This window comes from Nycticebus coucang, chromosome 6, assembly GCF_027406575.1.
Source record: "Nycticebus coucang isolate mNycCou1 chromosome 6, mNycCou1.pri, whole genome shotgun sequence".
Taxonomy (NCBI): Eukaryota; Metazoa; Chordata; class Mammalia; order Primates; family Lorisidae; genus Nycticebus; species Nycticebus coucang.
The window spans coordinates 27,543,080-27,555,506 of record NC_069785.1 but is presented as its reverse complement, the minus strand read 5'-3'; the positions used below and the strand labels follow the sequence as shown (position 1 = coordinate 27,555,506).

At 37.0% G+C, this 12,427-nt stretch overlaps 1 protein-coding gene across 4 annotated transcripts in view; it reads right to left on the bottom strand.

Annotated features, from left to right (window-relative positions):
• Nucleotides 1-10,367, bottom strand: part of NOVA1 (NOVA alternative splicing regulator 1) — a 145,615-nt gene extending 135,248 nt beyond the window's left edge. For 2 of the 4 annotated variants that reach the window (XM_053595367.1, XM_053595368.1), the window contains exons 1-2: nucleotides 9,541-10,367; nucleotides 7,659-7,802 (exon numbers count right to left, since the gene is read on the bottom strand). In XM_053595367.1, the coding sequence (XP_053451342.1) occupies nucleotides 7,659-7,802; nucleotides 9,541-9,676 (280 nt within the window). In that variant the 5' untranslated portion in view covers nucleotides 9,677-10,367. Of the gene's footprint in view, nucleotides 1-7,658; nucleotides 7,803-8,842; nucleotides 9,099-9,540 lie in introns of those variants that run through there. The other 2 variants (XM_053595369.1, XM_053595370.1) reach the window with 1 other exon arrangement.
• Nucleotides 10,368-12,427: the final 2,060 nt, after the last annotated feature.

Here is a 12,427-nt window from a genome sequence, read left to right as displayed (position 1 = left end):
TACTCTGTACCTTCCCCTCATATTCTTACTAGATCTTAAAATAGAGTCACTGCCCAATCTAATTCCTAGAGCAGCAAATTATTAACAATTTAAATGAAGACAACTGGGAGGCGCCTGTGGCTCAAGGAGTAGGGCGCCGGTTCCATATGCCGGAGGTGGTGGGTTCAAACCCAGCCCCGGCCAAAAAAAAAAACAAAATAAAAAGATCAGAATGATTGTTTAAAAGTAAGTTGAGAGTCAGCATTTATTACATCCTGGAAAGAATACAGGATTTGACGTCATCTTTAATTGAAAAATCCATTTTGTGAAAAATATCCTGTGAATAGAATTGTGGGGCCTTCAATGAATAAGTATTCTCAAAAATCTTTAAAATGGAATGAAAAGTTATTCCTCAAAACCTCAAAAGATACCTTTAGTGTCGCAAGGCAAGTTAAAAACACTATCATGTAAAATTAAAAATTACTGAGTTCAGAATAAAATTGATCTGAAATTAGAAGTACACTGAACATCAGCAAGACAGAAAACAGGTCTTGAAATAAGAAATAAAAACATATCAGTAATTTTAAGTATCAAATATTAAATAAAAGTAGATGCAGAATGGACAAAAATGTTTTATTTTCCACACCAAATAATCTTACCTGAATCATTTTGCTGTTAAAAAACTCAAGATACTGATTTCATTTTTCATCTGGTCCTGTCAACGGTGCTATGACAGGCCCTGCAGGAAGCAGCAAAAGATCAATGATGAAGTGCAAATAGTAGGTGTTTTCATGATCAAGACTTGTCATGGAAAAGAATATCCATAGTGGTTTGAAACTTAGCAAATACTGAAATAGCTCAAAAAATTTATCAGTGTACATAATATTTTTTTTACCTTGCAGTCTTAAAATGTTTACTCTTATTCAATGTTTGCTTTATTAAAAATGTAAAAATCATGTTAAAATATATGTGAAATCTTAAGACATCATTTTTATGTTGATAAGAATTGACCAAAAAAGAAAAAAACTCAAAAATAGTTCATGATATTAAAAATAAAAAATCGTGACTGAAAAATGATTTATGTGTTGAAATGATTCTCTTGACCCCCGGAGAGGATTATTTTAACGGTATCTTCTATAATTACTATAATTATCAATGAATACCAACTACTCGTGATTATTATTATTTTTTTTTTTACAAAGACTGTCATCAGAATCAGATACCTAATGCCAATACTGGTAAAGATTCCTTTAGAAGTCTATAGGTTACAAAAATACCAGGAAAAAAAATCTGTTCAAACTCCAAAACTTAATTAATCTTGAGTAATTAAAAAATTATATTCAATGGCTACCAAAAATTCAAATTAGTAATTTACCAGAAGATTCAAACTACAAAACTGCATCACAAATACTCCGAATTACTTTAAGAATAGTACAACATGTTGCCAGGTTTAGTTTAATCATGAACTTAGGAACTGTTCTCCATTTAACGTCCTATTGCCAAACAGGGCTATGATAAGATACCTATATTCATTGGAAATACTAACAGAACATGCAAAAAACTTCTACATATGTCCTGGAAGCAGTACTAACTTAACTTTCTAAGCCAATATTTCAAGCAAAGTAAGAAATTAAAAACAATAGAAATGACATACTAACATTGTGAGTTTTCATTGACTAAATTTTCCTTTATTTGTAATAAAATGTGGTAAAGAACCATTTCAACGGGACTCCTATTTTAGTAAGTTCAATCTTAAAAATCTTTTTAATACGCTATGCCCGTCTTGTTTATTGGAACACTTCAAAATACTCTGCAAAGTTTGCTTGCCAAAGACCTCAACATTCTAGACAGATACAGCTTAAATTAACATGGGTTTGGGGGCCTATAAAATAAACAAATGTTAATCTGAGATAATTTCAAAAAGTACTACAAAGTACTTCTACTTTTTCCACTTAATCCTTTTTTAACTATACACTTGTGGAACAGGAAAATGCAAACACTTAAGACATAAGATTATTTTCTCTTTATTTCTGTACCTAAGGTCTCCATCCCCTTTTATGTACATCCTATCACATTAATGAAAAATCATTTTGTTTTCAGTATTTCTATATGAAAAATACAGGAAAGCTGATGCCATATCTTTAAAAAATAAGATGAAGATAATGGAAACTTCAACCAATCAGAAAGTATTGAAAAGTACTGCTTCCTTTCTTGCATGTTGCATTTTATTTCATGACACTTCAGTCTCTGAGGGTCAGGTTAATTAAGCTCTAGAGCAGCTGCAGTGCAATGTGAGACACACACTGTTGCTGTTCCCACCAGTCCAATCCAATTACCTGCAGTATTCCAGCCCTGGACAAGTGACAACCAACCTCTTCTCTCCCGTCATTTGCTCCCACTGGTCTACTGATAAATGTTAGAACAAACTAACCTCTTTTTTGGAAAAGATAGCAAAGCTGCATGCACCTGCTGCAGGCTGCAATGATGAGTCCCAGAGAGATGTTTGTCAGTCAGATCTCTGCAGATGTTGTTTAACTTTATGCTAAAGCTGTATCCAAAGATGGAAATGAGATGGCAATCAGGCACAAATCTCCCACCCTCACTCCCCCATTTTTATTTTGAAAAGAAGTACTTGCTCATAAAAGTTGTGTTTTAAAATATAGCTGTACTAAATTGGACACGTCTAAGATGCTAGGGTTAAAAACTATGTATAAAAATTGTTTATTAGGTGCTGAATTTTAGTTTACAAGTACAATAATATGTATTCCATAAATGTCATTGCACCACTTAATAATTTTTTAAAGAATTTACTTGTTTTAACCAGACCCAAACAAAACATAATAGGACTAGGAAATAGAAAAGTTTTTGATTGATAGTTATTGGTTGGGTTTTTAGTGATATCACACACTCCTTAGCATTTCTAAGAAGCACATCGTATTTGCTTTTGTTATAAGAAACATCTTCAATACATAAATATTCAACTATTTCGCTAATGTGTTCACTATTCTTAAACTATCCTGAAACTCTTTGGGGTGATGTTTATAAGGCAATATTGTTAGATTATTTTGTACAATGTCACAAATTTTTAAATAAGCTATTTTTCCAAAGCCCAGAAGGCTTCAAATAGCAAATTTCAAAGTGACATTGTGCTATACGATTCGTGAAAACATCAACACTATAAATTAACGATATTCCGTAACTTACTATCTCAATGACAGAAGATTTAACATCAGAATGAAATAAAAGAGAATTAAAATGAAAAGAATAGCTAAGATATTTAACACTAATTCGTATTTCTAAAAATCCCACAAAATATTTGCATACACAAGGTAAGTATAAACATTACATCTTTTAGAAACTGCAATGTTAACATAGATTGTGCTGTACCACTTCTATTCCTTCGTATATTAAGATTCCCTCATTGTTTAAAATTAGAAAACAAAGTATTAAATATAATTTAAGAAATAAAAATATAGCAAATTCTTAGGGATGCTTAATGTATAAGATTCTGTTTGTCTTCTAACTGAAGATATAGAAATAAAATACAAAAGAAACGCAAGGCAATATGCAGTAGGTCAAAAATAAACATTAAAACTTTAAGATTCAAAGAAAAACACTTTGTGTCAGCAACTCTTTGATCATACTAAAATCAAAGCTGTATCACAATGTGATAATAACTATCATATTAAATCCACCCAATAATGTTGAAATGTTTTATGCTTTATTTTCTCTACTTGTTATAATTCTATTTTATTGACTAATTTTGCCCTAAGATATATATATAATAAATTTCTAAGATTCTTTGTATCTAAGATCAAAAAGTACAACTTTTAGAAGCTATTAGTATTTACATTATATAATACTACTAGTATCATTAATACTCTTCCTCCAACAATGTAAATAAAAGTTATCTGTTTTAAACTTCATTATATCCTCCAAATTTTTTTAAAAATCATCATGATTATACATTTCAAATACTAAAGTTTAAAACTGGTCACTAAATTTTGCCCATGTCATAATAAAAGCAATGGGGGGCATTTCCTTCAGTAAAGAAAATTTCAGTTACATTGTGCTTTTGCATGATTAAAAAAAAAAAAAGACATAAATCATTTGCGATCAAAGAAAAACAGCATCACCGAAGTTCAAAAGTGACACAATCAAGATGCAAGGAATATAGGAATAACACAAATTTTAACTTAAGGATTATAAAAGGAACCAATTTGCATTACATGTGATCCAGCTTTATAACCACAAATATGAAAACAATATAAATACACGCAAATAGACTCCAACACTATAATGAAGGATTCCTATTTGATTGATATAATGAATAGGTTCAGTGTCGTATAATAGAATAAAAATAGGTATATTCTGAAGAGTTCTAAAATCCAAGGCACATACAAAAATATTTATGTTATATATCCTTTATTATTCCCAATCAATAATGGCTTCAATAAATTTTTCTGATTACCTACCAGAACCATCAATTAAATGGCAACAGATAAAAACAATCTTTTTATTAACAAAAACTAAAAACATCTGCAGATACAAAATAAAAGAATTTGAAAAAAATTATCACCATTCTGAAAATGCATACTGTAATATAGTCCCCAAAATGAGAACTATTTTTTACTATAAGGTAACTTTATGTAAACTGATTACAAAAGGACATATAAATAAATCAAATTAGAATGACCTAATGAAGTAAGAAAAAGAGATATTATCTTAAATCACCAGTAGTAAGACTAAGAGTTTTAAAAATAGATAAATGAATTACACATACAGCAAAAAGTAAAATAAACCTACTTGTATATTATTTTTTTCTGATTGCAATAACTGAAAAATGTATTTTACAATTCCTCATTACACAACTTTCCAAAGTTATTTCATTTAGTATGTGACGTCTTGAAATACACAATGCAATATCCAGTTTATACATTCAAATCAATTAAAGTACAAAAATATGTTTTTCATTTCAACCAAAATTTTTAAAAATTACTTGTGTTAAGATATAACCTGAGGGAAGGAAAAGGGTGAAACAGACAAATGTAAGGAGATTATATTGGTTGTAATTTTTAAAAGTACCTATCATTGGAGTTGAAATTTATTCAAATGTCCCCAGAGAATGACTGTATTCTGTGTTACACATGGTGAAGAAAGTTTTCAAGAATACATTGTATTCTTGTAACTAAACCTTACAATCACATCGTTTCAAAACTTAGGTAATTTGAGGAAATCTGTTAGACTACACAAGGAGAGTATACTTTTCTCTAAATATACTCTAAATGAAAAACATAAAAATGCTGCATGAAATAATATCAGATATATTCATTCTAATAGAATATGACAGTTATACAGATATATTTAAAAGACAAAAAAAAGGGCTATCAAATAACTCTATAATCCTCTAAGAGATTCTTCCTAAGCCGGCGATATGAAGCATAGCTTTGTAATTCAACTCATCTGAGATGTGCAAGCTAAGTATCCCTTATGTATATCTAAGTAAGAGAAGTGGAAAATAACTCAGAGGCTGTCACATTTAAGAATACCAGGATCTTAGATAAATCAGACTTACGGTCAAGTGTGAACAGAAAGTCTATTAAAATTTAAAGTCTATCTGAAGAAGAAAGAGTATCTCTCCAAACAGGTAACAATCTAGTTAAAATCATATTTCAATAGAAACTGTTCAGAATTCCTAAAGCTTCTTATAAACTACAAGCTTCATTTTATCTTTAAAATTGATCCCATAGGGTGTGATTGGTTTCCACCTGTTACAGGCAAAGTACAAGCCTTCTTTTATCCGACATTTCAACTCATATTTGATCAGGTTACGTCACCACACACACAAAATTTTATTCAATGCATTCCAGCTTTTCCTTTTTTTCCAACAGATATTCTTGCTCTATACAAAAAACATGCCTCAGAACTATAAATAAAATAACCAATTTCAATGTAATAAGAAAAAAATGCAAAAGTAGACTAAAACCAAAGATCTAATTCTCTGTGCACCCTTTCCAACCCACTGAAAATAAACTATATTCAAATGAAAAGGCATTTAATTTACTATTTGGAATATCCTTGATAAACACCAATTTTCTGTAACATCCCTGCACATCTGATACCACCTCATGTATAATGCAAAAAAGCTATTTCATTTTCATCTATTGACAGTGAATTTAATTTACCACTGCAGCTCTTTTCCTAGAACTATCACGTTATTAATTCTGCAATCAAGCTCTTTTGAATGCTTTTGTTGTTCTAAAGGTTTTCACAAAATTCCACATTGATTTTTTTAATCATAATATACCTCTTAAAGATATGAATATGAATATGTTAGTAAACTTTCTTAATGCATAAGGAAAGTTTCAGAGACAAGAAAGCCATCTGCAAAACTACACTCATAGGAAACAAACTTTACCTATAATCTGTATGTAACAGATTGTACTTTAGCTTAATAAACTTCATGTTTACCCCAAATGCTATATTTAATTTATGTAACAAAATGATAGCTTCAACCATCCTAAAACCTCCTTATCCGTTATCATGGTTCATTTCCACACCAAGTGATTGGCTATGAAAAAGAAGTCCTCCAAATGTTCTGCTTACATTCATGCCAGATGTCTCTGTTGTGTTAAAGAACTCTTACTGAATTAGATAACTGAAAGCAAATCAGCTTTTCTTTTCCATAGGAAAAAAAAAATAAGCAGTATCGGTCCCTCAGTGCTGAATTGATATTTTTGACAGCCATGAAGATGTAATAACTTTTTTTAAAAGCACAGAAAGCTAGATCTAAATAAAAAGCAAATCAGCTAATAATGTTTTATCTAGGAAATATACTATTCAATTACAGAGATTTCTCCATTAAACTTAAAATACATATACTGATTGGCAAAATGATAAGAAAGAAAGAAAAAGATGAAGAGGCAAAACAAGATAACACTTAAAATAAAAAGCACACAGAAAAATGAAAAAAATTTAAAATTACACCACCTAGGAAATTTGCCATATTCCAGGGGGTTACTGTACTATGCTGTTACCATATTTTAATCAAATACAGCTCCTAAACAACATGAAGTGAAAGGAATTCTGAAGTATTTCATTTCTTGCATAATCATATAGATTTCCTTATCTCAATTACATTAAAACTGTAATATATTAAAAATTTGAAGAGGCAGCACTTGTCCTCTTTACTTCACTCCAAGGCCAGCAAACAAAGCAATGAAGCAGAAAGAGGTACATAATGGATTCAGAAGTAAATGCTCCATTCTTTAAGAAACCTCCCTACCCCCCTCTTCTCAATTCACTCTAGACTAATTGTCATTACAATGATGTCTGAAAACTTCAGAAGAACCCTATTTCCTGATGCCAGCTGTCCAGGTTTCCAGCTTTAAATTTTTGAGTTTTTTTCCTAATAAGAACTATTCAGAAATACCCGAAGGAATCATCTTGCAATTGGTCTAAATCACACACAAAGTACATCAATTATAGGAAAAAGACACAATCAACAATGGAAATATTCTGAAAATTTTTCCACAATACAACCTAATACAGCAATATATAAATGAAATAAAGACTCCACTATTATTTAAAAATTTCTTTCAAGAGAGCACACAACACATGTAGATCTTCTTTCTTTTCTTGGGGACTCATCAAAACAATCTCTTCACCATTGCACCTACCTGGATAAAAATCTTTGGACTTAGACAGCTTGATGGTGGCTCCAGTTTCTTTTTGCAACTGAACAATTGTCTGTCCTCCCTTCCCAATTATAGATCCAGCAGCATAACTAGGTATGAGAACCTTTAGAAAATACTGGCCGTCTTCTGAAAAATGCAAAGAAATATACTTGGTTAACAAGGTATTTTTAAACTTTATATCCCCTCTACACCCAAGAGAGAAAAACAGCATCTAAAGCATTAGGCATACAGCTGCAGGGAATATGAAGTTAGAAATTCTTAAAAAATGAAATTAACTAATTACACTGAAAAACAAATATGCACAAAATGTTTCACATTCTGTACGATTAATACTTTCAAGCTTGAAAGGTAAACCTAAAGATATTCTATAATTTTGCAGCACTGTAGAAACTGATGACTAAATTCCAGTAGTTATTCCAAACATGGAAGTCTTCCAATTCTATCTGTGGTTACTATGGCAAAACGAAATAAACTGACCCTTTAACAAAACTTCAGAAATTTTTAAGATGACAAACCTTCACTTAACATATTGAAGAAAGAAAAATTCAGGACGGTATAGTGATGAGCTATATTTGTTTGTAATTAACAAACACATAAGGACTACAATTAGCCATTGCCTATATCCCACTTAAAGTATGCAAAACAACCATTCTCCTACCAAATAATCCACCCAAACTGTGGGGTGTATTCCAAGCCTTCAGCAACTGCCAGGAAATAACTCAATGTGGTGGACTGGCAAATCTAACTAATCCTAGTGTATTTCTTTAGCACTTCTTAGTCTACCATGATCTCGTTTAAGCTCATTAATTAAAGAACCTTAAGAAGAATTTTGCCAATACTAAAAAGCTTAGGAGTGATTTATATTAAATACACTTAAAAGTGACCAAACAGATAATGTTCCTTCTCCAAAATAATTACAATTTTTAAAACGGAAAGGGTGTTGATGATTCAAGAAGAAGAAAAAAAAGAAGAAAAAGAAATGTTTTAGGAAATAAAGCTAACTCCATAAACTTTAATTCCCAATTCCCGTCAACCTAATCATGTCTTAAATGCGAAACAACCCGGTAAATCCAGCTTTCCTATGTGAATGAATGTTCCAAATTTTGCGGTGTGCCACTCACAAGACCCCCATCCGTCTAAAACGTATGTGCTGGAGATAAATTCACCTCTGCTTCGATGCATTGGGTGCATTGTTAAGATGACTCCAGTGCAAATGAAGAAGCGATACCGGTCCCGTTATAACTCATCTTCCAAGGAAGCGCAGGATGTTAACTAACAAGTCACCGTACCAGACACCCCCACCCTCGTATGCACAGCCCTGAAGACAAATCAATGAGATATTTACACCGACAATATAAGCGCGGTAAGGGCATGCACTCCTCCAGATTTTGCACACTACTTGTGGCCCAAAGCAAAGGATGCAGAGAGGAAAAACTCTCCGGCGCCCCAATCATTTGCAATCCGCTACCCAAGTGCCATTTATTTATTTATTTTATCAGACTGTTAAATGCAGCGCGCATCTTCGGGCAGCCATCACCTTACTCTGGGGTCATCCTCCTCCTCCTTAACGGACCCTCTCGCCCAGGTCTAGGATATTTAAATGGTCAGCCACTCGACGGATTAAATGGAAAGATAGGTCTATTTCCAAAAACTGGTCGCCATTTTGATGAATGATAAACACAGAAATGGAAATGTATTGGGGACAGCGAGGCGCGGGGCAGGTGCAGGGGAGGGGGCGCGGGGCAGGGGCGCGGGAGCCGCCGGTTCGGGCTGGAGGTGTCCGGGCCGCGGGAGGGCGGAAGGGAGGGAGGCAGGGGCGGGCGGCGGGGGATGGGGCCAGCGGGGTGGTGGAAGCGATACCCACCGCCCGTATTGGTCCTCTTGGTGCTGCCGGCTTCAGGGGGGGCTTCCAGCGGCCTTTTCCGCGAGTCCGGCGGGTCCAGGTCTATGGGAACCCCAGTGTGGGTCCCGTTCTGCTGGATGGGAGCTGCCGCCATCATGTTTGCAGTTCCTGCCGCTGCTACCGGGAGAAGGTTCTCCCTTTTGTTTTGGCTTTTTCTTTTCTTTCTTTCTTGTTTCTTTTCTCACTCTCTCTCTTCCCCCTTTCTGTCCCTCTCTCTCTCTCCTCTCTTTCTTTTTTTTTTTTTTTTTTTGCGTTTGGGGTTTCTGAAGTTTTTTTTTTTTTTTTTAATCGGATCAATAGAAATCTCTTCAGGAAAAAAAAGCTATGTTGCTGGTTTGTTCTCACTGGGGAGGGGGCAGGGCTGAGGAGCAGCTGCAGTGCAGTGTCAGAAAGGAAACAGGGGAATGGAGGGGGTGTGAGAGACGGAGGGTGAAAGGAGGAGAAGAAAGGAGAGAGGGGGAGAGAGTGGAGAAGGGAGAGGGGCGAGTGAATGAGCGGGAGGAGGGGACGGGGAGGACGGGCAGGACGGGCAGAGGGAGTGGGAGAGCGCGAGGGCTGGCGGGGCGCGGGGAGAAGCCGAGGAGGAGGGGAGCTTGGTGGAAAGAGTGAATGAGCTGGAGGAGGGGAAGGAGGTGGATGCCGAGAGGAGCGAGCGGCAGAGGAGGGCAGGAGCAGGGAAGCGGCGCGGCGGTCCCCGCGCCGCGCTAGCGCTGCGCTCGCTCCCGCTGCTGGTGCTGCCGCCGCCGCCGCTGCCGGAGCGGTTCTGCCGCTGCCTGGGCTGCTCGGCGCTGCTGCTGCTGCCGCCCGGTCTCGCTCATTATTTCTCCCGCTTGTGGGGGGGCGGGGGGGCTGACGGGGATGGAGGGGGATGGCTGCTAGGGGAGGGTAGAGAGGGGTTGAGTTCGTAGACTCCCACACACTTCGCGCTCGGGTCCCTGCCTCTCAGCAGCGCCGCCGCCGCCGCTGCCGCCACCTCCCAGCGCCGATGCCTCAGCCCGCGGGCCGGCTGGGGGGGTGAGGTGGGGAACACGGCTGGGGGGGGCGGTGAGTGAGCGGTGCGTGTGTGTGTGCGCGCGCGCGCGTCTACGTGTGTGTGCGCGCGGGAGGGGAGCGGGGTCGCGTGCCGGCGGCGGGGGCGGGGACGCGGGCCGGGGCGCTCCGGGGGGAAGGGAGGGGTGAAAGGTCGCCGGTCCCCGGCAACACGGCTCAGGCAAACGTAAGCCGCTTGTCGCAGAAACCAAGGGGTCCACGAAACGCGCTAGGCTGGGGAAGGCGGGAAGGAGAGTTTACTGACAGCCGTGCTAGCCAATAAGATGGAAATGTGAGAAAGGCTCTTCGGGCCCCTTCCCAATCAGGAAACTTGGGGGGATGAAGAGGCGCGAAGGGGCGGGGTGGGATCTTGGTCCAGCTGGGACTGGAGCGGCGACAATTTGAGCTGGTCTGGGAAGGGCGTTCGAGTGACCGTGGATAACGGGTGGGACATTGTCAGAGCTGGAGGAACAACTAGAACTGTGTGCTGCCAAGGCTTCTAGCTAGGTGCCTTCGTTTTTATTTTTAAGAGTTAAGTAAAAGACATGAGCATCTCACTCATCGGCGATTTTCTACGGGGTGATTTCATCAAAAGTGGATTTCTTAATCTCACTGTGTGACACCGTTAGGGGACTTCCAGTGTCAGTCGCCGCCTTGAATCCTTTGGGTACGAGCCGGGATATAAATAAGTAAAGCTAAGTGTGGGTCTCCAATTCACAAGGCGCTGGTAGACAGGCTAAAGACAGGTAACAAGCAACTGAGTGTGTACACAAAAGTAAATATTGAGCGAAACATGAGTGTCGGAATAAAATTCAATGCAATGTGCACAGCTTATGATTGTACAGATCTTGGATATATCACAGACCTGACACTTAACCCCGCGACGCTAGATAAAAGCATCTAATGTACCTAGAATAGAATCTGAAAGGACCTTAGAGATTACCTAAATCGAGTCCCTCATTTTACAAATGAAGTGTTTTACTTAACTTAGTAGTTTGACTCAGGATGCTTGGAAATGGAGGTAGTGGACGAGCATGAGCCTCAGAGTCTGAAATATTTCTTGAGTTTCCGTCCTCGTAGGCTGTTCTACAAGTGTCTTTTTGGCAAATCCCTTAACGTGTTGCCATTTCTTCAGTGGCATGTAATCTTCATGTGGCAAGTAATCCACTTTACACACTATGTCCACTACGTGCAGTATGTCCTGTTGGTATTATTATCTCTGTTTCATGAGGCACCTTAAGTTGAAATATATTAGTAATTTACCCAAAGCTGCACAGATATTACATTGTAGTAATAATTCAAACTCAGGTCTTTCTGATTCGAAAGTCTGTCTTCTTGAATGTTTCAATGCAGTACAACTTCAGATTCCCTCCCACTCAAAACAGGTACTGAAATTCCAATTCCTACAATTCTTAAGAGTCAAATGAGATAATATGTGTGGCAAAGTATTCTAAGCTGTAAAAAGGTATAAATATATTCACTAAATTTTTAAAATGAAGATGCTCCTTCCCTGTAATTCCACTACAGCACGTCAACCTCAAAGATGGCTTACGGGCTAAGTGAAAGGAGGGACTTCACTGTAATTAGGAGTTAGTTCAAAGAAGAATATTTGCTTATCTGAGGCAGTAACCACATAGAATAGAATAAAATGTAATTCCTGGTAGATTGAAAACAGAACATAAGAGAATACTAAACCTACTCAGCATCCTTATTGGAAAAAGTAAGAGCCATTGAGATTGCTGGTGCTTTTTAAGTAATGAAAGAAAGATATTAGTCTATTAAACATTTAGTTTGGAACTGAAAGTTCATCTGGTCTAAG